Source organism: Carassius auratus, chromosome 44, assembly GCF_003368295.1.
Source record: "Carassius auratus strain Wakin chromosome 44, ASM336829v1, whole genome shotgun sequence".
In the NCBI taxonomy this organism is placed as follows: Eukaryota; Metazoa; Chordata; class Actinopteri; order Cypriniformes; family Cyprinidae; genus Carassius; species Carassius auratus.
Genome location: NC_039286.1, coordinates 841,796 through 869,654, shown reverse-complemented (window position 1 = coordinate 869,654; position 27,859 = coordinate 841,796). Strand labels below are relative to the sequence as shown.

General features: G+C 36.9%; 1 protein-coding gene across 2 annotated transcripts; it reads right to left on the bottom strand.

Annotated features, from left to right (window-relative positions):
• Window positions 1–8,902: 8,902 nt before the first annotated feature.
• Window positions 8,903–26,314, bottom strand: LOC113062040 (zinc finger MYM-type protein 4-like). 2 transcript variants are annotated; one of them, XM_026231547.1, is made up of 27 exons: window positions 26,129–26,314; window positions 24,594–25,148; window positions 24,241–24,293; window positions 23,988–24,152; window positions 23,098–23,170; window positions 22,738–22,984; window positions 22,522–22,651; window positions 19,678–19,893; window positions 19,447–19,597; window positions 19,232–19,347; window positions 17,030–17,248; window positions 16,101–16,251; window positions 15,788–15,963; window positions 15,330–15,495; window positions 15,086–15,238; window positions 14,490–14,527; window positions 14,261–14,399; window positions 13,990–14,096; window positions 13,337–13,508; window positions 12,925–13,131; window positions 12,725–12,828; window positions 11,564–11,717; window positions 10,586–10,737; window positions 10,384–10,498; window positions 10,067–10,306; window positions 9,871–9,988; window positions 8,903–9,702 (listed from the first exon to the last, which is right to left on the bottom strand). In XM_026231547.1, the coding sequence occupies exons 2-27, from the start codon at window positions 25,072–25,074 to the stop codon at window positions 9,486–9,488; spliced, it is 4,260 nt and encodes a 1,419-aa protein (XP_026087332.1). In that variant the 5' UTR covers window positions 25,075–25,148; window positions 26,129–26,314; the 3' UTR covers window positions 8,903–9,485. The 2 variants fall into 2 exon arrangements, with proteins under 2 accessions (XP_026087332.1, XP_026087333.1); XM_026231548.1 differs by having other exon boundaries at window positions 22,738–22,975.
• Between the last annotated feature and the right edge of the window lie 1,545 nt (window positions 26,315–27,859).

Below are 27,859 nucleotides of genomic sequence, written 5' to 3'. Positions count from 1 at the left end.
ACCAGCTGTTGGACATGACTTTCCCCAGTCTCACAAGAGCTCCTTTCACACTGCTATTCCGGTAAATATACGGCTAATGTGTCCCGGCAATTGTTCCCAGGCACCGGCGGCGCCAGGGGGGGTCTTGGGGGGTCTCAAGACCCTGCCAAAAAATGCCTTGACCCCCCATTTGACCCCCCAGCCTCTTCCTGATTAAAAAATATATATATTCGGGATAAAGATCCAAAAATGTTTCTCTTCAAACGACGCAGAACAATAATAAATAATAATTATTTCGACATTTATTCATACACTGAACCGAGAACCGTTTCTGTCGGACGCGTCCGATTCGAGAACAGATGAGCTGATGATAACTGCGCATGCGTGATTCAGCGTGAAGCAGACTGACACAGAGCGCATCTGAACCGAACTGATTCTTTTGGTGATTGATTCTGAACTGATTCTGTGCTAATGTTATAAGTGCGGGTAAACCAAAGGCTTGAATGAAGGGCAATCATCGCCAATGACGGCATTACATCGAGCGCAAAAGAACCGGTGAACCATTTTTTTTTTCAGCTGGTTTATTTGATCGAATTGTCCGAAAGAACCGGTTCACTTGAGCACCTGCTCCTTTGCCCCTTAAGTGCCCTTTTGTCAAAGCAAAATTTCCTCAATTTTTTTTGTAATAACATACACTTTTGTGAATGCCTGCCCACGCCCAATCATAATATTAGTACAATTTATTAATAATAATTTAGCCGTAAATAAAATGACTAACATGATGACCGTTCACCTGACTACGACCTCATCCAACCGGGAAAGATTCCTCATGCTGCACGCGCATTTTTTAATTGCTAGAGGATATTTTCAACATCGTGGCAGCTGGTAAGTGGTGTTTCATTCTCAGCGAAGTGATTTTGATGTTTATTTACTTATTATTATTTTACAAGAACGATGTGAGAACATGCAGATACGTTGTTTATATTGCTGTGTGTAGCCTGTAGTGTAGAAGTAACACTAGCGTGCTGTTTGAGGGAGAAAAGTTTCACAGGCATCGAGGGGTCTGGTCTTTTTTATGTTATTTGAATAAACTTTTATTATATTACAGTACTTATTTATTTTTAACTCGTAAAAATAATTATCACAACACTGGTAAGGCTTATTCAGATTTTCTCATTCTCTGAATTATCATTATAAAAATAAAAACAATTCAGATTTTAAATGTGATGCAAATATTTTTTCTACAATAGCAACAGTGTTTACAACAGCAAGACCACTTTAGCCTGTAAACTCAATAATATCTATCTGGAAATAAATGTAAAAATATCAATGTCAATAAAAATGCATAATATACCTGACATGAAAGTGCAGTGTGAAGGATATGAATAACAAATGTAGCCTGTCATTTGTTTACATTGCAAAGGTGTTTTTGTAGTTTAGTAGCAGAAATATGCAGTTATTAGCCGTGTCCACTGTATTTTTTGTTGGTTTTCATGAGACCCCCCTTGAAAAGACCAGGACCCCCCCATTGCCCCCCCAATCAAAATTGTCTGGAGCCGCCACTGTTCCCAGGTAACTAGATTTTGCACTTTCACACTGCGTGTGTGTGTGTGTGTTTTTTTTAAGAACGAGTTGAGAACAGAATTAACATTTCTTAATTTTTTTATGTAGGCCTAAAACTAATAAAACAATTATTTGTAGTGCAAGAAACAGCCATGTTTGAACAAACAACTATTATACAAAAAAACAAATGAACGTAAAACAAATGAAATAAACTATTTTTTTCTGCTAAAGAAGATTCAGTGGTACAAAGCAACACGGGTGGGGCATGTAGGTAGGCTGCAAAAGGACTCTTTAGCCATTCTTTTGAAGAAAGATAAATTTTAAATTTTAAAAACAAGTAGAAAATATGTTGATTTCGTTCTCTCGTTTCTCCCAAAAGAAATCAACAGAATTTCTACGTAAGGTTAGCAAACCAGGGATATTTTAAATGACGTGAACAACGTTGATTCAACATTGATTTTAGCATACTTACCTGACGTAGATGGAGCAACAACCAGAGACGAGCTAGCTAGGCAGTCGAAAACTTTGCATTTCTCTGTCTGCACGTAATGCACTTTTGAAAGATGCTTTGACAGATTGCTTGTGTTTCCACCCTTAGAAGCAAAAATTGTGTTGCACTTATGACAACGAGCTCTAGTTAGGGTGACCAGACGTCCAGAAAAATTTGTGACAGTCCCGAAATCTAAACCGTTGTCCCGAATCTGGCCCTAATTGTCCCCATGATTGATCCCCATCTGCCCGTCCTGAAACGTTTGATCAGCACCGTTTGATTAGGTAAAACGTCTGAATAATTCAAATCCGGTAAAAGATTTTGTGGTGTGTTCTGCAAAATGTTGAGCAGTTCACCCCCGTTGAAATTTATTGTGTTTGTTAAAACAGGAAGAACGAACAAAAACAGTACAAACATTGGAGATCTAAGCACTAAAGCAGCCGTGTGCTGTGCCATCGAGAACTAGATATGAACATTACATTTACTTATATTTACATGATGTAAGCAGTCCCCTGCCTCAGTGTAGACCATAGACTGCATGGTAACATGGACATATTGTCAGTGACGTCACCCATAGATTTCTGAAATGCAATTTTGAAGCTCAAAGTGGGCAGAGCCAGCAGTGGCCATCTTGGCAGTGCATCACAGAGTGTCATTCCTGGATAATCTAAAATGGACAAAGAGGCGGGAGCTGGTTGCTGAAGCCATGCCCACCTAACTCTATGGTGGTGACAGCAGCAGCAGCAATCCACCTGTCACTTAAGTGGCCACACCCTTAATTATGCAGAACTTTAAGGCTTAATAAATATTTTATGGATGAATTCACCCATTGTCATGCAGGGCAAAATAAGCTACATAGACCAAAATCACTTTTTGTACTGGGCTGTAAACACTTTTTTTTCTGCTGTAAAGTTGGGGTTTTTATCATGGACATTCTATGGAAGAGCTGTAATCGGGTCTTAAAAGTTAGGATGAGAATGAGTCATTTGTAGATGTTTAACATAATTTATTCATAACTAACGTAGACTAGGCCACTTGGAAGTTGGAATAAAGAAATAAGTCCTCTGTAACAGCTTAACAAATAGGCATAGGCTCATTTAGCGTATAAATAGACCAACACACCAATAAAAATGAGTCTTTAAAAAAAATTAATTTAAGATACATTTTTAATTAAGATGGGTATTTGGCAATAACGAAATTAAGATAAAGGCTCCGCCGGATTTGCTTCGCCACTAGCAGCTGACATTTAATAAAAGAACAATGCCAACATTAGCGTAAATAATCTGTCTACATAATGCATTTAAAGGTCCCATGACATGGATAATTTCCTTATCTTTAAATGCTTTTTAATGTTCTCTTAGGTGTACTTATATTGTTAGTATGATTTTTACATTTAAAATTTAGAAATAAAAAGCATTTTTATATCCTGATATTAGCCCCCTGGCTTGAATGCTCTGTTTGAAGGGGCGTGTCTGCTGTGAGACTCCGAGTAAACCACAACTGTTGTGATTGGCTGACATCGTTGCATTCGAAATGCGTTCATGTGGAACCCCTCTATATATATATATATATATATATATATATATATATATATATATATATATATATATATATATATATAATTTTTTTTTTTTACTATTACAGCAGTCGAGATTAACGAATCGTGGAAGTGTGGATTAAAAAAATGTTCGATCTTTTCCCCATCACATGAAAGGCTGCAGTGATGAGCATTGAGTAGACAGAGTGATGCAGTGATCTTTTCATTATTGCAACATGCTATCTCACAAAATGCTTTCACCACAGCTAACAGCAAACACATGAATACAGTAAGAGCTCCGTTGTGCAGCATAACAGCGTCATTCATTGTAACGGCAGTTTGGGCAAGTGTGCAGATATACTCGCGATGTGTGACAGCTCCGGAAAAAAAGTGAGCTTTCTTTGATTGCTCTCTGTAGTTAAATCACAATTTAAATAACAGATTTGTTTCATGCTACTAAGAGAAACAACGTGAAGTTGATCGTTTAGTCACTGGCTTGATTCACTGATGCACAAACAGTATTAAATGATTTAGAAAGAAAGTCTGTGTGAACTTGAATGATTAGCTACACATCAGAAATCACTGATCGCAGATCAGACATTAATGAACACTGTTACTCACTGTTTGTGCCGCTGCTGTCGAATCCATATCATAAAAGTCTGTTTGTAACGCCTGTGCTGAATTATATGTAAATATTTGGGCGGGCAAAGCAGAGAAAGGGGAGGTAACAATTCTCGTTGCAACGTCACAACAAGGAGATTCAAGATCAGCCTGTTTGAGCTTCCATTTTCTCAAAGACAGAGAAAGATAGAAAAATCTTGATTTACACCGATTCAAATTTCTAGAAACTTGGGGACCATATACAGGCCAGGGGAACTCATATTAATCTAAAAAAAACCTCAGAAAGTGAAACTTTCATGTCATAGGACCTTTAAGAATCAATGAATATTTAGTTATCATTTGAAAAACCTTCACTCACAGACATTAGGCTAAGCCTATGTTTTTGTGGAGGAAAATGATTGAATCCACTGTAGATGGCTTCAGCGCGTTCCTGCGCTCACTGATGGTGCGTCATATATTCACTCATTATTCTCATTATAAACACGGTCAAAACTTTTCCAAACATGACCGGAGCGCAAGCCCGAGCCCGACCCGAGCCCGCGTAAGATGATATAAAGTAAGCCCAAACCCATCGGGTCCCGTCAGGTTTGGGCAAAGATCTTCAGCTCTAGTCTATGGCACTGACTCAATTTTGGAGCCAGCCTCTAGCGGCCAGTCAATGAATTGCAATTTTAGTCACTTCCGTGTTGGTTTCAGAGAGAGACCGGAATGTTACAACTAGGTGTGAAAGTGACATGACATTCAGCCAAGTATGGTGACCCATACTCAGAGTTTGTGCTCTGCATTTAACCCACCCGAAGTGCACACACACAGAGCAGTGAACACATACACACACACACACACACACACACACACACACACACACACAAACACACACAAACACACACACCCGGAGCAGTGGGCAGCCATTTATGCTGCGGCGCCCGGGGAGCAGTTCAGGGTTCGATGCCTTGCTCAAGGGCACCTAAGTCATGGTATTGAGGGTGGAGAGAGCACTGTACATGCACTCCCCTCACCCACAATTCCTGCCGGCCCGAGACTCGAACTCACAACCCTTCGATTGTGAGTCTGACTCTCTAACCATTAGGCAACAACTTCCCTAAAAGGCAGATGTAAGCTGTTTCAAAGAGAGTAACAGACCACTCATATAGAAAATCTATCAAATTGACCCATATTTTTTAACAACACACAGTAATGTTTTAAATAAATATCAAACTTTTGACTCATCCTTTTGTTTTAAATAATGGTTTAAAAGCTAAAATGTAAAGTTTTTTATTTCTTTCTTAATAAAGGACATTTAAAAAAATAGATTTTGTAAAATTCTGTTCACGGGTTATGTTTAATTATGTAAATAAAGTTATAAGCAATTAGAAAAATTTGCATTGGAGCATTATTTTTAGTATTATAAATAAAACAAAACAATCTTTCACTCCCCATTGAGGGAAGTACCACCACAAATATAGAGTGCCGAAGTTATGATGTCACTTTGTAGGACAACCCGGAAGTTGGCGGCGCATGTGTTACCTTGATCAAAAAGCCATGCATTTTCCCCATAGGCTTTTGGAAAATCGCAAAAAATAAGATCCGTGTTCAACAAAGAGTTATGACCCTTACACGTTTTATCTATCAAGATAATCTTTACAAATTACTCCAAAATGTATACAAAGCCTAAATAAAGCCTTCAGATTTAAAATGCTAACGGTAGGCTATAAACGGACTACAGCCATAGACAGTAAAAGAAATGGCCACAGCGACCCCATTGGATTTAACGGAGACAAGTGAAGTCAATTAGAAGCACGCACTTCCTGGGGGTCAGGCGTTCTGCACAGACTCAAACTGAGCTTGATGACGTAGATGTCACGTGAGCAACCTGTAAGTCTTCTAATGGCTGTGCAAAGAGAAATCGGAATAACCCACCGAATCTTCCAGAGAAGGCGAGCGTGAACAGGAGCAATTATTATGATTAATAATCTCCCTAGACTTCATGCCTCCACATCCCCCCGATAGCCTCATAGACAGTAAAAGATTGCCTGCGAGCTTCTCCTCCTGTCCATACGGTAATTTCTCTACTGTGCGACAGAGAGTCGCTGGTTATGACGCAATCGTTAGCCTATTTTTTACAAAAACTGCTTCTACGGGACCATAACGTAAGATACAAGGTAATGGAGCTTTTTATACATTTTTGTGTTCCTTTAGAAATAATTAATGGACAAATGGAGTCTTTAAACACCTCAGATGTAAAGTTATTCGCTGTCAAAGTGACGCCAAAATGAATGGGAATCAATGGAATGCTAACAATAGGTGGGGGTCCGCTAGCCAATGGGTGGTTAAAAAAAAAAAATGAAACCCTGCCCCCCTGACTACAGCACACCATGGTCGGGGATCAACGTCATCATCAAGCTTCCTCAAACTTTGTTTAAAAAACTCATTATGATCTGCACTGTGTATGAACACTTATACACTTTTCCATGAGAATATTGCCTATTAATTTTTTTCAAAAATGTTAGAAACTAATTTTGTTTGGGTGTCTCTCTGAATATTTTTTTTCTTAATGTTTTATTTATTTGTTTATTATTTTGTTATTTTATATAAACCTTAATATTATTTTCTTTGTGATTAAGATTATTATGCCTTATCACTGTGCCCTAAATAAACTTTAAAGATTATCTTTCACTGTATTATGTTTGATTGTATGTTTGCAAACTATTTGCTAATTCGCCCAGAAAAGAAAAAAAATGCATTTACCATTTCAGAAGCACTAACATTAGCTATGGCCGTATCAGTTTCCATTATTATATCCTTTTTTCTTAGGCAATAGAAAAACCATAGATCGAGGAGAGAACCTCTATAAATCTGGACGTGTAGAACAGTGCAGCTTAGATGCTGGTTTACTTACCGGTATTGTAAGGGCCAGCATCAGGGACAAGGTTTATCGAGTCTCGGTAAGTAAAACTAGGGAGGGATAACGTTAGAGGAGTTATAATAGTGTTCTTTGTATTTAAGATAACTATACAAACAATCTCTGAACAAGCATAACACAGTTAAATTCCAAACATTTAATATAATAGTTGTATATAATTACATATGTTGAATTTAAAGAGAATTGTCCAATAGCATCAACAAATGCTTACTACAATATAATATAAATAAACCATATATGTTCCCTGAATGAAACATATACTCATTTTGTTCACATTTTCTATATATTTTTACCTGATAATCCACAAGCCCCAATGTGAGAGCCAGTGTAGTAAATTTTATCTTGCATTCACATTACTGTGATCTGACTGGAGTGTAATTACAATAGTATACAAGTAGTTTAACATTTAATTTTTGGTATTTGTCAGACAGGTGACTTACAGTGCATTCAGGCTATACATATCAACGTGGCCGTGTTCTCTGGGAATTGAACTTGCAACCTTTTGCACAGTTAACAAAATGCTCTAATCACTGAGCCACAGAAACCTTACAGCAAGAGCTGTAGTAAACATCTTTATTTTCATAAAATAAGTAAACTGAGAACAAACTATATACTAATTGCAAAAACGGAGTAGGCTAACCCTGAGGATTTAGAAGTTTAGAAGAAAAAAAAAAAAGTAAAAAATGTACAAGTTACATAAGCGATTACTTAAAAACTTCGTAAAACAATAATATTACAGTATGGTTGAATGTATAGCCAAACCTCATTTGGCTGAAACACCGCAGGCAGAGGCACAGCTGATGATTTCAGTCGCCTTGACTTTCCCTTCTCTTCTTGGTAATCCTCGGAGCTGAAATGCTCATTGCACAGCAAGCTTCTATTGATTTTTTCCATGGGTGTATTTACATCCCAGCGAATGGCCAGCAGCCATAGCTTCAATCGCTCAGGATTGCTGACAGGGAATGTGTGAAATGATAAAGGTGTATCTCCCTTTGATGTCCGCGCACGTAATCTTAAGGGTTTAGCTATGTTGAAACATCTTGGATATACACACGAAAACACCATTTTAGGACTAATACAATGTAGAGATAATAGTTGAATCAATTCATTTCTTCACGTGTTTATCCTTAGCTTTAAACCTGAGCCAATGAGAGAGAGAAGCGCCAACGGAAGTTCAAAATGCTTGAACGTCACGTGAATTATGTAGACTTCAAGGAAAATTAAAATTATACTATTTACTCACCCTCAAGCCATTCTAGGTGTATATGGCTTTCTTTTTTCAGACGAATCCAATAGGAGTTATATAAAAAAATGTCCTGGCTCTTCCAAGGGTTATAATGGCAGATATTCAGTCCAATAAACTGTGTCCATCCTCATAAAAAAAAAAGTGCTCCATACAGCTCCGGGCGGTTAATAAAGGCCCCCTGAAGTGGAAGCTAGAGATTAAGGTTAATAAAGTAAAATATTTACTGATTAAAACATACCAATTCACTTCAAAAGGTCTTTATAATAATACGTGTCTACAGTTTAAAATGATTCAGTTCGATTTGGTGAAGTTTTTGTTTACTTTCGTGTTTTTGAAATACATATACACAGAATATCAGTAACTATAACTATTTCAGTTACATTTAGTTATTTTTTGATATTTTAAAACGAGACAGCATGCACAAATACATTTTTTGTGTGCAAAATGCATATTTTAACTGATTTTATTTGATATCTCATCTTTTAATATACGACTTAGCAGTATATTTAAAAAAAACAAAAAAAAAAAACAAGAAAGACTCCCGTATAGTTTTATAGTCTTTTTTTATCCAAAAAATTGCAGGCCTGACCATACAATAATTAAATCCTGAAGTGGTCAGGTTGCAAAAAGGAAAGAAAAACCCTCCCATATTCCTTTTAATGAGTAGATACACCAGCCACTGTTTTAAATGCCTGTTGTAAAAGGTGCAGTCAATGTCAGTAGTGTTTCATTTTAATAAAAATATGTGCAGAAACCCTATAAAATATTACTTGTGTAATGTGGCATTGCATAAACCTATGCATTGTCATCTGAAAAAAATTAATACAACCATATGCACCTTTTGAAATGTTTTTTTTTTTTCAGCCGCTTGTATCAAATATTGTTTTTCCATACACTTGATCACAAAAAACACTATACAGCCTCATTAACTTCAATCCAATTAAACATGGAAAATACAATGACAAAACACTTGGTTTACATCCATTGGAATCACTATCAATATCCTTAAGGCCTATTTAATGGCATCCAGATTTTGTCATCTTAGTAGAAATACTCTAGGAGAAAACCAAGATGACTTCTTAATCCTGCAAATTTAGTGTGCGCTTATGCTGTACGTTTCATTTCAAAATCAGGGCCTGAAGTCCGAGTCACTGTCCGAATCCGTCTCATTGGGTGATTGGTCTCTCTCCAGGTGCAGCTCTCTGATTGCAAGGATTCGCGTGAGCATGCTGTCCAGAGCCTCATCACTCAGAGAGGTGGTCGAGAACCACATGGGACTGTCGGGTACACAGGAGCGCTCGGGGCTCAGGTAAAAGTCGGTTGTGCGTTGCCTCACACTGGGTGAGCTGGACAGAATGCATTTATGAAACTTGTTATAATAGAATAACACATTTGTTAAGCAAGAATGCATTATATTAATCAATAGTGACAGTAAAACTTTTATAAAGTTAACATTTTAGTTTAAAATAAATGCAGTTCAAAACAGCTATCACTGGAATTTCAGACAAGCATACCATTTTGAGAGATAGAAATCATACAGCCTGACAGGACAGTGAAGAGGATTGTCTGCATTCTCCTTTATCTCATATATGGTGTCATCATCTTCCTTCCTTTTTTTTGCAGGGACGCCAACTGAAGTAAAACAAAACAAACAAGTGATACAACAAACTCAAAAACAGTCAAGCCAAGCCCGTATAACTGACCACTGACCTGTGCTTGCAACCTCTTTGGGGGGATAGAAACGCAAACAGGCCACTTTTGTGTCACCCTTGCTCTGAAAGCAGCGTACAATGTGGCCAAAAGAGATGCGACGGTGCTGCTCCACCGTCTTGAAGTTGAAGTACTTGGTGAAGAAATAGAGCAGCGTGTTGAGCAGCACACCTGGTGAAAACGCCCCCAGCTGCTTACAGTCCCACAGATGATACTCCTCCACGCGAGAATGAACGTAACCTGAGCAAACAAACAGACATGCTTGTGGAGCAGCAGCAAAACAAGCTCAGCACACATTTGTGTTTTCAATTGCTCACCACTGGACGAAATAGTTGGTTTCCACCCTCGGAGGATGTTGGTCAGCTCCTGGCAGAATTTGGTGTAGAAGACATCCACGAAGATGTTCTCCATCCAATTGTTCTCAAACAAGTACTACAATTATGAACGACACGAGAGAAAAAAAAAAACGATATAACATGACTGAATGTGTTCAGTTTGTGTGGTTTCTTCTCATTTTACCTTCTGGATTCCCAAGCAGAGATAAAAGATGCTGTCAGGGCTGTATTTCTCTCCGTTGGGTCGACGCACTTCAGAAATGAACTTGCAGAGGCCGTAGCTTAGTTCAGCTGTGCAACACTTCAGCAAGTCCTCCTTTAGTGTCATACTGCGTGCTAATGATGAAGAGGAAGTGTTTAATGCTTAAATGGCATGTTAAAGATTCTGTAGTTTAACTATAAGAGCATGATGCAGAAATAAGGCTAATGCTCAGTTCCCTGTGAAAGCATATACTAAAAAACTATCCCTTGAAAAACACATTAAAGGAATAGTTTACCACAAAATGAAAATTTGCTGAAAATGTACTCGACCTCAGCCATCCAAGATATAGAGGAGTTTGTTTCTTCACCAGAACAGATTGGGAAAAAATTAGCATTATATCACTTGCTCATCAATGGATCCTCTGCAGTTAGAATGAGAGCCCAACAGCTAATAAAAAAACATCACATTAATCCACAAGCAATGTGTTTGCAAGTAACCAATTCCTCAATTAATTAATCCAGCACTGATTTATAACATCTGAATCAGGACAGATAACCGTTTACAAGCATCGAGTCCAAAACAGTCTCGAGTATGTTTTGTGAAGAAAAACAGGGGATTTACTTTTTCGACAGAGGAAGCATTATTATGGACTTGTATTTTGGCCAGAAGTGATGGTTTAAAATGTTCAATTGATGGATTTGTTGCTTACAAAAAAATGCAGTTTGTCACTTCACAATACGTTAATTGATGGCGTAGATTCATGTGCATCACTTATGAATAATTGTGGTGTTTCAGCTGTTTGGACTCTCATTCTGATGGCACTCATTTACTGAAGAGCATTGGTGAGTGAAACTGTTTCAATGAGGAAGCATGGTTAATCTTATAATTTCATGCATAATTGTTCATTCTACATGGTGGAACTTTCTTTTGGGAAGAAATACGGGAAAAAGAGAGACCTACAGCCAAATCGGGGGGTCTCCATGTTGGGTTGGACGTTCCTCCAGCGTACCCATTCCTTCCAAGCATTTACAGCGTACTCATGTTGCAGTGTTGAGAGGTTAGAGAGGCTGTCTAATGCTGATTTGACTGGAACAACAGCTGCCTTCTTTTGGGCCTACACAGCAACATAAAACAATTCACAGAAATATAAATCAGGACAACAAAATGCTTCTTGAGCAACAAATCAGCATAGAATAATAATTTCTGATGGATCATGTGAAACTTAAGACTAAAGTAATGTCATCTACTGGTTTTGTCTTATAATGTGAAAGCTTGTGGCCAACATTGTTTCTTGCCTCAGAGAACCTCAGAGAAACGGTCTTAATGATAAAGTGCCGCAGGTTCAAAGGCAGTTCAAATTTGCCCCTCGCACTATCCCAGTTGGTATTGGATGCCTACTTCTTATACTTCTGGGGAAAAACGGCATGGAAAAGCAAGCAACCATAACAATCTGGCTGCGTCCAACTCTACACAAACAGAAGCTTCAGCTCCTTTGAGGGAGAATAAAACTAAAGGTCAGGATGGCAACATAGCTCTATTTGCTGACTGCCTACATTGCTAGTCTGGGCAAAAGCATCCTCACTCTTACACTCCACTGCTGGGGTTTGTGGGAGTCAAGTTTGCTCCTCAACGTCTGTGTTTTCACCTGTGACTCTCTCATCTGCAAACGGACAGCCTTTTGGGCCTTAATGAGCCCCTTGTGAATGCTGTTCAAATCTAATAGAGCAGCCTTGGTCTCGTCATAAACCTACCTGCAGTAACGCAGTTCCTGCTTTAGCCCTTCAATCATGCGTCTTTTGACAAAACAAATGCCAATATGGAAGCTTGCACTAAGAAGAGAGCCGGTTCTAAAACACTTATTTATAACAAGTGCCCCCTCTCACCTTGCTGCTCCACCGTCATTCTCTATCTGTCCTCTGAAACTGAAATTACAGCTATGGTATGGTAGTGTCATTTCGCTTACCAATAGAAATGCTTTTAAAAAGCAGTAGAAAATTGGTTCATATCACAAAACAGGAATATGATAATATTAAATGATAACCTGTATTCCAAAACTGAAACTGTTATATGGCGGACATTATGGTGGCAAGTTAAGAAGAACTCCGCTTAAGCTGTTCTTACCCGTTTCTTCTGAGGGAAGCCGTCATGTTTTCTCTTGCGAGACTTCCGTTTGACAGAATCTGTTGTCTCCTCTTGTGTTTGCTCTTTGAGAAGTTCAATGCTCTCTGAAATATGAAAGGATAAAGAATAATGAAATATGAATGGAAGCCTTGGATTGTATTGGTATGTTTAGACCTCTTAACCACAGCAGAAGCTCTTACCAATTGGGAAATCTGCCTCCAAGTCCATCTGTGGCTCTTCTGCTGCGGTGGAGACAGGGGTCAGTGTGTCAGATCGGGACGGAGGAGGCATCTCAGGCTCTGGGTTTTGATCCCATGTCTGGGCAGAAGACACAGAGTCCTCCTCCCAACTCAGATTACCGGACAGGGCTTCCAGATCAAGTTCATCCATTATGTTACTAGTCGGATCTGAATAACAAAACAGGAGGCTTGTAAAAGACAAAAGAAAAGAAAAAAAAAACGTGTGCACCTGCAATATCTTGTTATATCTCCAAAAGTATAAAGCCTGTACAGTGCCCAAACACCAAACTCATAAGTTTTGTTCAATCAGTATGTTAGCTGAAATTGTAAGAAGTTTCAGCAATATTAAAACTACCAATTGTCCCCAGTTTACCAGGAACAGTGATGCTTTTCTCCTTCTCTGCATCCTCAGCCACCATCTCTGCCATCATGATGAGGTCGGCCTCCAGAGGGTCATCAGGGATCTTCTCTTTGATATCCTGAATGGTCTTCACAATGCGCTCAGCACTGTCCAGAGTTGTAGGGAAGAACAAAGGCACCGGAACCTGAAATAACAGACAGAGACTCATGAAGGCACAAGTACACACTAGTGGTGTAATTAGGAGGAGAGCCTGAAATGATTAAATTATAATACTTTAATACGTGCAGTTTTTATTTTCATTTTGACTTGGTAACATTGGCTTTCACTTTTCAGTTTTCTAGTCTCAGATTTGAGTTTTTGTTTAAATTAGTTATTTAAAAATGTATTATGGTGTTAAATTTCTCCTCTTTATTTTAGTCATGATACTAGTATTTTAGTTTATTTTACATTTTGAGGGATACATTTTGTTTAGAGTTTTGTATTAGTTTTTTTTTTTCCATTTTAGTTGAGATTTTCATTAACAATGAAAAAATTTTAACACTCCCTAATAGATTAACATACTCATTCTGATAGCAAATATAGCTTTAATAGCTTCAATAATCAAAGATGAAGATAAGGACAAACAGGGAATAATAATGAAGACAGAAAGTGGTAGAGATACAAACCGGAAGTGGAAGCCCAACAGACTTCGGAGTGTATTGTGTGTAGAGGTTCATGGGAAGCGGAACATAGACTGGCACTGGCACAGGCAGCACTATGACAGGAGGTCCATCTAGAGGACAAAAAAAAAACATGCATTAACTATATTCCAAAAGTTAAAGTGTTATATAGTGGACATTATGGTGACGAATCAAGAGGTGACGTGCCGACACAATATGAGTGACACACATATGCAATGCCCAAAAGAAACATGTCTGCAACAGTGCTTCCTAATACCTGTTTGTGTGTTCATGTCACACACATTGGGTTTACAGGATGTGCCTTTGTTCTGACTTAATGGTTTGCACAGCAAGGCTTTGTTCTTCAGGATTCGAGGCGCTGGAGCCTTCTCACCGTCTGTCTGTGTGCTGGCCACCTGGAGACAAGACAGAGAACAAATGAGAATTGGCTGAGTTTTATACACTTTTCTAAAGCAAATGGATTATTTACATTTTGAAAAACTCACATTTACTGAACTTTTTGCTGTAGCAGCTGGAACAGAGGCTGAGGACACAAAAAGGTTAATGTGAGAGATGTGCCACAGAAAATAACCAGTTCATTCCTCAATTGACAACAGACGTCAAACTAAATTATGTAATTATCAACATGTTGTTTAAGCACCGATTTTAAAAATCTCACAGATCTGTTTAGTTCACAATTACTTATAATGTAATGGCTGATACAATTTGATAAAATGTTAACCACATACAAATTATATAAAAAAACAAACGAACAAGGTAATCAGTATTATTGTATGATAACACAGATACTCAGATAGCTATAGCTATATAGGCTGTAGTTCGTTTATTTTTAGTTATTTAATGAAATGACTGCTAGACAAATGGCAAAAGAAATACAAATGTAAAAAGAGAAAGATGCATGCACAAAATCCATTATAATCTGATGGTAGATAAATGCAATAAATTCAATTTCTAATAATAATAATAATAATAATTCAAAAAAGAATACATACAACTAATATACATTCATAATAAATAAATATTACATATTAATTAAAATATGGAATACACTGTGCATCCCTCAAAGTGAATAATTAGTCACCTTGCAGACCGCTGTTCCCTAAAACACCTGGCTGTCCACTGGATGCACCTGAGAGTGATAGAACACCGGCAATGACTGGCGTGGCCTCTTTAGTTATCAGTGATGTGCGATTAACTGTATTTTGAGGGCCTGGAGACTGTGCTGGTCTTGTCCCTGAGGAAAAACAGTCACAGAAAGATTAAATACAGACATAAAAAGATATGAATCAGAAGGACTAATAAAACTCACTCAAAAATCTACACACCTTGTGTGGGTAGAGGTTTGTTTGCAGGTCTGACTGCCCCGGTGGTTCCCTGCAGACTACAAAAGAACATCAAGCACTGCAAGCTGCAGAAATGCTTGATCTCACCCAGCCACTTCACAGTCTCGGTCATCGTTTTGGCCTGCTTGCACATGCAGCACTTTATTTCCTGGCAGAAACATACTCTCTGTTAGAAAGCCACATCCACAGCATAAAGTCTTTAAAGTAATGTTGCAGCACCGAACTAATAATAATGCACAAATCTGTACATAAATCTTCTGTTCCAGATGCACACCAAATGATTTATTTAGTCTCATTTAAATGTTCTTTCTGTTCTAAATGTCATATGTATGTTTGTACCAAGAGCACTTAAAAAAACCCCACAACAAATTCCTTTGAATAAAGCTCATTCTGATTCTGACTTTGTTTCGCAGAATAAGTCAAAAGAAATCAAATATTACCTTACGCATTAATAAGTTGTGTTGTAACAAGCATAGTTTCCCACAGAACTCCGCCTCTACGTTATTAATCACTTCAGTCACTGAAGTCGGAGTAGATGCGCTACAGTAAAGGCAGCTGCGACAGTGTTTCTTCCCCCAGCGCTTGACCAGGTCATGCTTATACAGTAACTTGCATCCTGTACAGGGATAAACAAACAAGCAATTGTGACATCAGAAACCACAACTTGAGATCAAGACATGCATGTATGCTGCAAAAAGAAGAAGAAAACAAACAACACACTAATAATCTCTTGATTTTGCTTTTAGTATTTACCCTCACTGCAGAAAGAGCGGTCAATCTGGTGTATTTTTTTCACTTCCTTGACAATTTTATCAAGCTTACAGTATTCACAGCGAGCCATGACATTGTTGATCTGTTTGAACTCCTCAACACAAGCGTTATCACAGAAAGCATACATTTTCCTCTGAAAGATCAGGAAAACAAGCAACCAGTTAGGTTAAGAGTCGACTGCTCATCAGACAAATACAAACTACTGATTAGATTATTGATGAAGTGTTACAATACAAACATACATGTGTTACACATCAGGACTCCCATCGATTTTGGCCAAATAATTAGACTTTTTAATGTTTAATTATAGATAATTGTCTAATAAGTAAAATTTACATATTATTGCACATATAATTATATATACTGTTCATGTGGCTCAGTGGTACAGCATTGCGCTAGCAGCGAAAAAGGTCGTGGGTTCAATTCCCAGAGAACACGCATTCAGATAGAAAAAAAAAGTAGTCTTAATGTGCTGTAAGTTGCTTTGGATGAAAGTGTCTGCTAAATGTATAAATACAAATCCCACTCCCACTAGATTTATAAATATTAAAAACAAACTTTGATTTTAATTTCAAATTAATTCAATAAGGCTGTGCTAATCCATTAAAGAAAATTGTAATTAGCCTCAGAAAATCCAGATCTTATAAACGGCCAGTATATCAGTTATTAGCTTTAAAATAACTATTGATATACAAAAAAGTTTTGCATATTGTTAAATGTCATCAAATCATGAAAAACTATCACTGCAATTTACAATTAATGAGATCAGGCTATACTACAAAAAAATGAAGAAACCATATGAACAGAACACACTTACACCAAGTACTTATGCCTGTTAAACACCCACTACTACAGTACCAGTTCCAGTACCAATTTTATAAGTGCCAGTCTAAACTAGTAAACAGGAGTACCTTGAACTCCAGGAGCTCTGGTCTGTGAAAGAACGAGTTCAGACACTGAGAGCAGGGGATCTTGGTGGCTGTCTGCACCGGACCACTGGAAGCCTTTACTGATGAACTGGAGTCTGAGGAAGCAGGTTTGAGAGTAGCAGTTTTTGGGGTAGATGTGTTGTTGCTTGTAGAGGTAACAGCATTTACTGGTACGTTAGGTTTCGTCTTACTGAAGGACTCCTGAAGTAAAAAACAAACAAACAAAAATAACTCAAAATGTAACAAAATAGCTCCGCTTCTGTTAATGACATATCTTGAAAGGGGGACATCGGATGACAATTTTCCACATTGGTATGATTCTTTAGGCTCTTCATGAAACTGTCCGGAACATACTTTGGTTTAAATTCCTCAATGGTTGTGTAAAAAAAAAAAAACACTTTACCAAAACAAAAAAAACAGCGCTGTTCACAGCGACCCATTTCGGTGCATGTCTCTTTAAATGATAACGAGCTGCTGCTCATCCTGCCCCTTTCTTCTGTAGAGCTGTTAACGCCACTTGCCATTCCAAACACAAAGCCTTTTCATAAACTAAGGCATTTTGAACAAAATAACTATTTCACAGAAATAGCCAGCATTCTCAGTGGCTCTGATGTAGGGAAAATATCAACACTCTCTTTTAGATCCAATTACAAAACACCTGCATTGATTTCGAGACATTGCTGTCGCTAAAGCTGCTCAAGCTTAAAGAAAATTGTAGACAGCGCACAACTGGCTGAGGGCGGGGTCTGAGCGGTGTGACATCATACCGCTCAGGAAATCAAAACACTTGATAATTTATTATGGAATTACTAGTATAACAAATTTTAGTACTTTTACTGCACTGAAGTATAAAGTATAGCAAGTGCAGGAAGTCACAAAGTCTCATGTCTTTTAAAAAATAAATAATTAGGCCCAGCCTATAAGGGTTAATTAACTACAAATTAAACAAGATAATTATTATTAATGGAATAACTATTATATAACATTAAATCTTTTGAAATATTTTTAGATTTAAACTACATTTGAAAGTTTTATCTTTTAAGCTGCCAAATACATTCATCCAACACAGACTTACTGCTGTACTTACTCTGAATTTAGTCTGAATCACTTAAAGCACAGCTTTGTTTTTGAATCGGCTTCCATCCATTGTTAGGCCTGTCATGATAACAACTTTTTGTTGTGCAATATATTGCCCCAGAAATAACTGTGATAAGCGATATTATTGTCATTTTAAAGACCGTTTTATGCCACTTAAATATGTAATCCTAATGTAACAGCATAATAATGCAAGAAGGCCTACACACTTCCAAATGACAACAAACTTTTAATTTAAGAATATTTAGAACATGGAAATTAAGTATCAAAATATTAGATGCCTTAAAAGAACTGAATAAATATTAATCATTTTCTTACAAAAAGTGCAAAATAAAGTTAAAAAAGATAAATGCACAAAGAGATTTTTTCTTCTTTTCTCTGTAAATGAAGAGTGCACACTATTGCTGAAAAATTCAATCACTACTTAGAAGTCAGATGTCCGTCAGATCCCTAAACAAGGCCATATCTGCAAATGAAACTTTTTTTTTTTGTAGAAGCATTTTTTTTATTTGAACTAGCACCTCATGATGACACCATAATTATGTACGAGAAGCTGCAAAAGACACAGGTGCAAGTGGAATATACAAAAGCATGTTGACATTCATTTTTAAGTAAATATAATATTCAATAGATTTAGTCACCAAAAATGATTAAGGTATAAATATATTGATTATTGCAACAGGCCTATCCATTGCTACAGCTCATCACGGTCAATCATAGCAATGACTTGCATCACAATTTAGTAAATTCACTCTTACACTTAATTTTTTTTTACACTCAGGTTTGTCATTCCTTAAACTGTATAGGTGAACGTTTGGTCCTCTTAGACAACACTTTTCTTCAAATTGTGAATGGATTATTAGCCATCTTGAATGTTGACCAGAAATGACTGAGCTGGCTCATCTAAAACCAGTAAGTATAGTCTGCTTAGGTATTTTGGGGATTCAAAAATGAGTGAATGGATTTTTTATTTTTTTTATTGTTGTCGGGTGGTTGTGTTCACACACTACTAAGACACACTTATATGCAAACACCATGTAATTTTGCATCCGATGTCCCCTTTGAATCAGAAAGATTAGTAAACTGTACCTGATATGATACTACACATGACAAGGAGCAGAAGTTTTGGATGCTTCCGTCAGACATGGCTAGATGATACTGAGGCACTAGTTTAAGCTTGCAGCTGTTGCATTCCACCGGAGCACCTTATTAGTATGCAAAAAAGGACATTTTAGCATATTTAAAAAAAAAAAAGGGAGAAAATCATTAAGAATCTGGAATCTTGAAGAACAACTGGTTGTTACCTGAAGAACTGACAGTCTGAACCTTATTCGTTGTGACACAGGAAGTTGAACAGAAAAGCTCCCTGATTCCTGCTGTATTCAGACTGTCCACCATTTCTGCAACCGGGCGCATGGTACGACAAAGTTTGCAGGTGACAGGTTTCAAACTTTTCTACAAAGAAAGATCAATCTATTTAATAATGGCTTTCAACAAATTAATGGAGCATTATTTAGTTATTTACTTGCAATTACCTTTTTGAAGCCTATGAGGCAGTTTTGCCTGCAGAACTTTATAAGACTGCCCTCTATCTGCAGAGTCGGACATTGACCGTCTGTGTCATAGCAATATCCTCCACAGTTCACACAGCTGTTCATAGTCAGTTTATTGGAGGAGCGGAACTGGTTAAAGCAGCGGTCACTGCACAGCTTATGGATGGAGCCCATTAAGTTCACTTCATGTGTGTAAGTCTATGAGAAATAAAAAAAGGTGTTTGATCTTTTAAAGATTTTATTTCTATATAGGCCTTACAGGCAGGCATACACAATTGTCTAAACTTTTACTATAGGCCCCCTATAATAAATTAATGCGTTTATGAAGATAAATACTAGGATTTCAAATGTAATAAACACTTTTTTTCCTCACAGTTGACTGTTGGGAACTGGAAGACGTGCAGGTGGAAGATGGAAGACATATGAGTCACGCACGCACCTCTGGGAAATGTAGGAGTAAAGGAAACAAAGTTTCTTTAATATATATGTATATATATATATTTTTTTTTTACAAATCCTCTTTTTGTGCTTCTAATTCGTGACCAGCATTTTGTTTTGTTCTATCTCCGCACACTTCACTAAACGCAGCGCTGACAAATTACGACATCTGCCTGCACACAGTTCCCAACAGTCAACAGAAGTGAGAAAAATAACTGTTTATTAAATTTGATCTGGATATTATCTTACAAAAATGCATGGATTCAATACAGGGGACTTTTATTCACCCCCTGGAGACATGTGAGGGACGTTTTATTACAGATGTGCGCACTTTATTTCACGTGTTCTGAACTGCTGACAACAAACACCTGCTTACCTCCAGTGATAGGCTTGGAAGAGCAAGGACAGTTTTTAATATAACTTCGATTGGATTATTCTGAAAGAGGAAAGTCACATACACCTAGGATGCTTCGAGGACGAGTAGAAGATGGACGAATTTTCATTCTCAGGTGAACTAACCCATTAAGCAGCATTGATAAGAAATGTTTCATGAGCAACAGATCAGCATATTGGAATAATTTCTAATTTTAAATTATATATATATATATATATTTTTATATACTTTTAAGTACTAAAAAGACAAAGTCCATATGCTTTTAAATTTTCAAGAAAATTCTAGGTAACAGAATCATTAAACATTACAATTAAAGATAAGATTATACAACAAGTATCATAAGAAAAATATCTTGGTATGTATGTATGTATGTATGTATATATATATATATATATATATATATATATATATATATATATATATATATATATATATATATGTGTGTATGTATGTATGTATGTATGTATATACATATACACACACACATATATATATACATACATATACACACATATACATATATATATATATATATATTTTTTTTTGTTTGATGTCTTTCACATCAGATAGGTAAAGGTAAAGACCTATCAATGTGGGATGCAACTGAGGAAACCAAAAAAAAAAAAAAATAATTGTGAGAAGACTTAAAAAAAAGAATGTTTTTGTTCGCAGTTTATTTACAATGCTGTACAACCATGCAGATAGACAGAAAGACATAAAATAAAAGACACAAGGTCAAAACCATGTCAAAGAGCTTTGTGCCATTCCTGGAAATCAAGATCTTGTCTATCTATTTATTGTCCCAGCCCTAATATCAGTGGATTCGCAAAGTAATCTCTATTGTGCAGGCATCCTACTCACAGTCGCTTGACTGACAACAACAATGGGATTAATTCATGAGCTGGGAAGCCTGTCAGACCTCAGAGTGACAATGATCAACAATATACAATCTACCTGAGGAAAGATGCGAGCAAAATATGTTTTTGCCGACAAATTTGTTGAACTGATTAAAATTTTACATTAAAGCATATTTTGTTACTAGTTGTATTATATATATATATATATATATATATATATATATATATATATATATATATATTTTTTTTTTTTAAACAATGTATGCACTTCATACATTTACATTCACACATGTTGCTACATTTTTGTTATAATTATTAATCAAGGATCAATCAAAAATGCTTACATTTAGTTTATATATACACATACATACATACATACATACATACACACACTCACACACATACGTGTGTGTATTTTCTTGGATATGCTTCTGAAAGTTCACAGAAAAAAAAAAGATTGCACAAAGTGCACCTTGACACAACTTTGTGTAAGTGTGTTAATTTGAGTCCACAATTGACAGCAGACCCATTACAGCGTTGCACAATGTCTAACTTATATCTGCAAAGCCATAAATACCAAGAGTACTTTGTCAATACAGTTAATCAGTTTATTAATAATAATAATAATAACAACAAATTCTCTCACTGGAGCCTCAAGAGGGTTAAATACACTAAATATCGGCTTCATTTCAAGTCAAATGTACCTGAAATTAAAGACATGCGGTTCCTTGAGCTAGCCAGATGTTACCTATTTTTGTGCAATTATTAGAAGAACTCAAAACACTTATTTGAGATATATGTTTGTTTTTGAGTCCATCCAGAAAAGATAACGCAAAAGAAAGATGTGTTGTCTTGACATTATTTCACAGTACCCAGATCACCTTAATTTAAGGCCTGTTCACAACAGTATGTTTGGTGCTAATATTGAGTGCAATTTTCGCTTAAAACCTGGAGAGTCAAGTACACAATGCACTGCACATCTTTCAGTAACACTTGCTTATCCCATTTCAAATGTTTCCATTTGTCTTGTTGTGAACAGGCCTTTAGGGGCAAAACATGATTCATTTCACGGGCCGCATTTTCAGTAGCGGCGATCTAGTGCAGGAAACACCTGCACAAATAGAGATGGTCACTTACCATTGCTGTCTTCTGACACACACTGCACTTGAAGCTTAAAGCGCTGAGGCATTGCTGACTGCAGAAATCCTTCAAAGTCCCTGACTTTTCCACCGGGGCATTGATCAAATCCTTCGGGTCAAGAATCTCTCTGCAGGGGAAGAGAACTTGTCAAAAGGCGTTTGCATTCATAAAGGGCATGTAGAGAAAAAATAAAAGCAAGACTTGTAGGCATACTTGTGGCAGTGGTGACATTGTTTCTTCTTAGGTAATTTGACCACCAAATCAGAGGTGCTACAAAGACACTGAGGTGAACAGTACAGTTTAGGACAGCCTTTGCGCTGGAAAGCCGTCTCTCCCTTTAAGAGGACTTTATTACAGCCTGTGCAGACCACACCAACTGGATTGGCATGGGCCAGAGAACGAAGGGGTAGTGTAGGTGGTGCTGTCGCCTTTGCTGGAACGGCTGCTGGAGCTGCAGTGACTTGAAGAAAAATATGGAAGAAATATAACAAGCAACACTAATTTTATTAAACCATTTATCATCCTGTTAGTAAATAGTAAAGGAACATTGTAATATATTATCAGGGCTCATACCGATGGATGTGGAATTTCCTCCTACAGAGAAAACTGCGCTGATCTTGATCGCATCAGGTGTCTGGCTAAACTCCTGAAAACATGAACACAATGAAAAAAATTACCATTCAAAGTTTCATGAAACGTTTCATACCTTACTTAACAGTACTGCTTATTTAACCGGAAGCAATGTCAATTTAGCTCATGTTTGGCTTGTCGCAATTATTTAACTCATCTAATTGTTTATTTTGCATTTTAAATACCATTTTGCCATTAAAATAAAGTAATTTAGTTTTCTAGTACAGTTATTATTTTGCAAAACTGCATTCAATTGACCAAAAGTGACCGTAAAGGCATAACACATAACAGCCTGCAAGCTTTGGAGCAGAGGTCACAGTGTCACACTGATTTGTATTTTAAAGCCAAATGAACCAGTGCTACTATTCTCACCAACACTGATGTGAAAAACTGGAGAAACATTGCTATAATATCCAGTCAGAATACTTCTAAATACCTAACATAACATAAGTAACACTAACTGTACCACTCACGGTGGTATTGTGTCAGAAATGTAGGATTTTCATATAGAATTTTATTATATTAATGTAGACATGTTGCCCTATTAGATGTATTAACGGAGTAACAAAATACAGGCCACATTTTGTAGTTTTGTGTGTTTATATACTACTACATACCATGAATAAAATAAAAAGTCATGTGTACCGCAAGTCAACATATTAGATAGACTTTTAAAGCATCATGAAACACTGACACTTGACTTGCGGTACACATGACTTTTTACTGTATTTTTGATCAAATGTAGACCTCAAAAGCATAAGAGAGTTTTCAAATTTAATCATACAAGTACCTTAACCTTTATTTTAAAAAAAGAAATCCCTAGTGAAACTTACAGCTGCTGTGTTGGGCTCATCTTTAATGTTTCCCACTGGGCCCAGTGGCTCCGACACTTTCTCATACTCCTCATCCATTGGCTCATCCTTCACATTCACTGGCAGGGCATCAGAGAGCTGGGCCACTTGAGGTTTTAACTCCGTTTTTACCACTGACTGTGTTTGCTGGATTTAGAAAGAGAGGAGCTTAGTTTTAGGAGTTTACGTCCTACATGAACTTCAATGATGAACATTGAATAATGACAGTGCTCACCACGACAGATGGCTCTGTTTTCTCCCTTTTTATGCATTTAGAAAAAGAGTTTCCTGTTAAATGTAAAAAAAAAAAATGATGCAGAAAAAAACAGGTCTGTTCCTCGATTCGATTTAGTTAAATGTCAATAAATTAATTAATAAATCATATTGATACAGCAACATTACGCAGCATCTAAAAACATTTTGAATATGAGTGAATGCTTTTCCGTGGCTGTGAAGTAATGTTCAGAAATGAACATTTATCAAAACACAGAATCATCAATCAATATTCATAAGTTAATGACCAAAATGCGTTTGCAAGTCATCTAAACAGGACACAAATCTTGTAACAGGCAGAAAGGTCACACCAACCTGCATCATCTGATCCATCTACCTCCATCTTCCCATTGCGATCCTCAGTCTGGTTCACATCTACTGCCATTTCATTGGTAAAGTCCTCGACTTTAGCGATCACAAGCTGTTCTGAACACCGTGTTGCATCCTCTGCAACCTCCCCCTCTTCATTCTTCTCTACTTCTTCAGCATTCTTCTGCTGAGATTGTCCCTGTGCATTTTCTTCTTCATTCTGGTCAGTTAGATTGGCTTTTTCTGGTCCCCTTTCATGGTCCATACCCGGTTGTTGTCTTAAATCCAGATCTTCCTCCATCTCCCCTTGAAGCTTCTCTACTTCCTCCTGCTCCATCTGATGGCTTTCCATCAGGCTGTTTTGAAGGTTTGGTTTACTTACACCAGCATCATTGCCATCCAGCAGGCATGACTCCACTGCCTCTGGCTTCACTTCTGAATCCGCTGCGTCTCCTGGAAGTTGTTCTGTGGAATCTTCACTGGCCATTGGGACACCTGCAGCAGACGTTGAGTCCAGCGGTGAGACTGCTTCTGTAGACTGTGAGGGGCCAGACTTCACTCCTGAAAGTGAGAAATTATGACATTTATCAACAGGGCAGAGTTCAACAATAAGAATGGCCAGAGGCTCTCTATCAGGCCTGTACTGTATAGTCACAATATTATACAGCTAATCTTGTACAAGTGCAAGTGCAATGCATTGCAAACTTTTGGATTAGTGCACTATACATTTTTGAGAAATTCTGCAAGTTCAAACATGAAAACGAATGATTTCCTTTAAGCACAGGTTAGAATGGGTAGAAAATTACTATGTGATGTTTTGCTTCATACGCCCTTGTTTTTGGATCTTGCTATAAAGCTATAGGGGAGAGCGGGGTAAGTTGTCACACTTTTCAAACTGTCTTACATTTAATGAGCACCGTAAATCACAATGATATAAATGTCATGGTCTTGGGAACATATGTTGTTTTCATTACATTTTCATATCTTATATCATTACGGAGTTGTAGACTTTTGAATAGAGAATGTGCACTTGTGACAACTTGCCCCATCGGCAGGTAAGTTGTCACACTAGACTATGTAAAAATAAAAACACAACTATTTATTTCTGATTATTGATTTTAATTAAAACTAGAAAATTAAAATTCAACTAGAACTGGAAACATAAAAACATCATGTCTAGAGAATTTGACTTGAATGAATTGGACTTTAGCCTAATGTCTGCTGCAGCAAACAGTTCTGTACTTTAGCAACTTCTGCATACGGCATGCAGTCAAAGGATGTATATTTGGCTAATATCACAGGCTGATCATACATACCGTAAAATACTTAAAAACCTCAACATTGCATTAATTCTATTTTATATTAAAGTCACATATCTATTATTCGATAGAAATGAAAAAAAAAATACTCAGACATGAGGCTTTAAAACATGAATGTTGTAGCCATTCAACACGCTGCAGGGCATGCATGCTTTGCAGCGAATCTCTGCAGAGATGATCAACAACACGCGGGCCAATCTTTTCAACAGTTTACGTACTCACCTTTGAACGCCTGACGTATTCTTACAAGAAACCCCCTAAAAAGACAGTCGATCAACAGCTCCTGCAAGGTGCACAGTGGATCACTTCTGAATCAAAACATTAAAATACTGCAAAAGATGCTGAACCATAAACTAGATTGAAACTAGCTGCGAAAGCTCCTCCCCCTATGCGTGCAGCAGTGCATGATGGGTGAGCCGCACAACACGCAGTGTTGCCAGATTGGTTTTAATCATGGTTTTAATATCTCCTGCCCAACTGCGTAAGACCCGCCCATTAAAAAAAAAAAAAAGTACCAGCCCAAAATGTGTAGTAAAAATATATATATATATATATATATAACGTCATATACATATATATATATATAACGTCATATACATATATATATATATATATATATATATATATATATATATATATATATATATACACATATATATATATACACACATATATATATATATACATATATATATATATATATTTATATATATATATATATATATATATATATATATATATATATATATATATATATATATATATATATATATATATATATAATACACATTTTATATATTTATATGAATATATATCTATGCTGTCTTATTTTTATTATATTATTTAAAAGCCCTTGCTACCTGTAATGCGTTTAAGCTAACTGCGATTTGTCATAGTACTTACTTATCATTGCTCTTTTGTTGTTTTTGATTGCTTCCTTTGTCCTCATTTGTAACTCGCTTTGGATAAAAGCATCTGCTAAATGACTAAATGTGAATGTATATATATATATACACACAGTACAGACCTAAAGTTTGGACACACCTTCTCATTAAAAGAGTTTTATTTCATGACTTTGAAAATTGAAGATTCACACTGAAGGCATCAAAACTATGAATTAACAAATGTGAAATTATATACATAACAAAAAAGTGTGAAACAACTGAAAATATGTCATATTCTAGGTTCTTCAAAGTAGCCACCTTTTGCTTTGATTACTGCTTTGCACACTCCTGGCTTCTCTTGATGAGCTTCAAGAGGTAGTCACCTGAAATGCTCTTCCAACAGTCTTGAAGGAGTTCCCCGAGAGATGCTTAGCACTTGTTGGCCCTTTTGCCTTCTGTCTGCGGTCCAGCTCACCCCTAAACCATCTCGATTGGGTTCAGGTCCGGTGACTGTGGAGGCCAGGTCATCTGGCGCAGCACCCCATCACTCTCCTTCTTGGTCAAATAGCCCTTGATGCCTTCAGTGTGACTCTACAATTTTCATAGTCATGAAAAACTCTTTGAATGAGAAGGTGTGTCCAAACTGTTGGTCTGTACTGTATGTATATATATATATATATATATATATATATATATATATATATATATATATATATATATATATACACACACACACACACACACACACACACACACACACACACACACACAAAATGTGTGTGCGTGTTCTTCGTTTGGGGACAAAACCACAATAAAATTATGAAGTGTAGGCAATCTAGGTGTGAGACGGGTCCCAATAGTCAGAGTACTATAGACAAAATAATGATTAGCAGCAGTTCAGAGTCAAGTATCATGTTTTACAATACAAAAGAACTATAATCAGTCCTTCATGGGAAGTGTGAATGGCTCATTGTCTGAAAACTTTAGCAAGATGTGGAAAAAAAATATTTTAGTCAGTTTGGTATTGGATAAATTGTTACACCTTTTTGTATGGTGTGTCATCAGGGCC

What these genes read in the sequence shown, in the direction of transcription:
- LOC113062040 (XM_026231547.1), bottom strand. Translation starts at nt 25,074, where the DNA reads ATGGCCAGTGAAGATTCCACAGAACAACTTCCAGGAGACGCAGCGGAT. An exon ending in AGGGAACAGCGGTCTGCAAG is followed by an intron (nt 14,528 to 15,085) that starts GTGACTAATTAT and finishes TTGTGTCCTCAG; the next exon opens with CCTCTGTTCCAGCTGCTACA. An exon ending in TGACATGAACACACAAACAG is followed by an intron (nt 14,097 to 14,260) that starts GTATTAGGAAGC and finishes TTTGTCCTCTAG; the next exon opens with ATGGACCTCCTGTCATAGTG.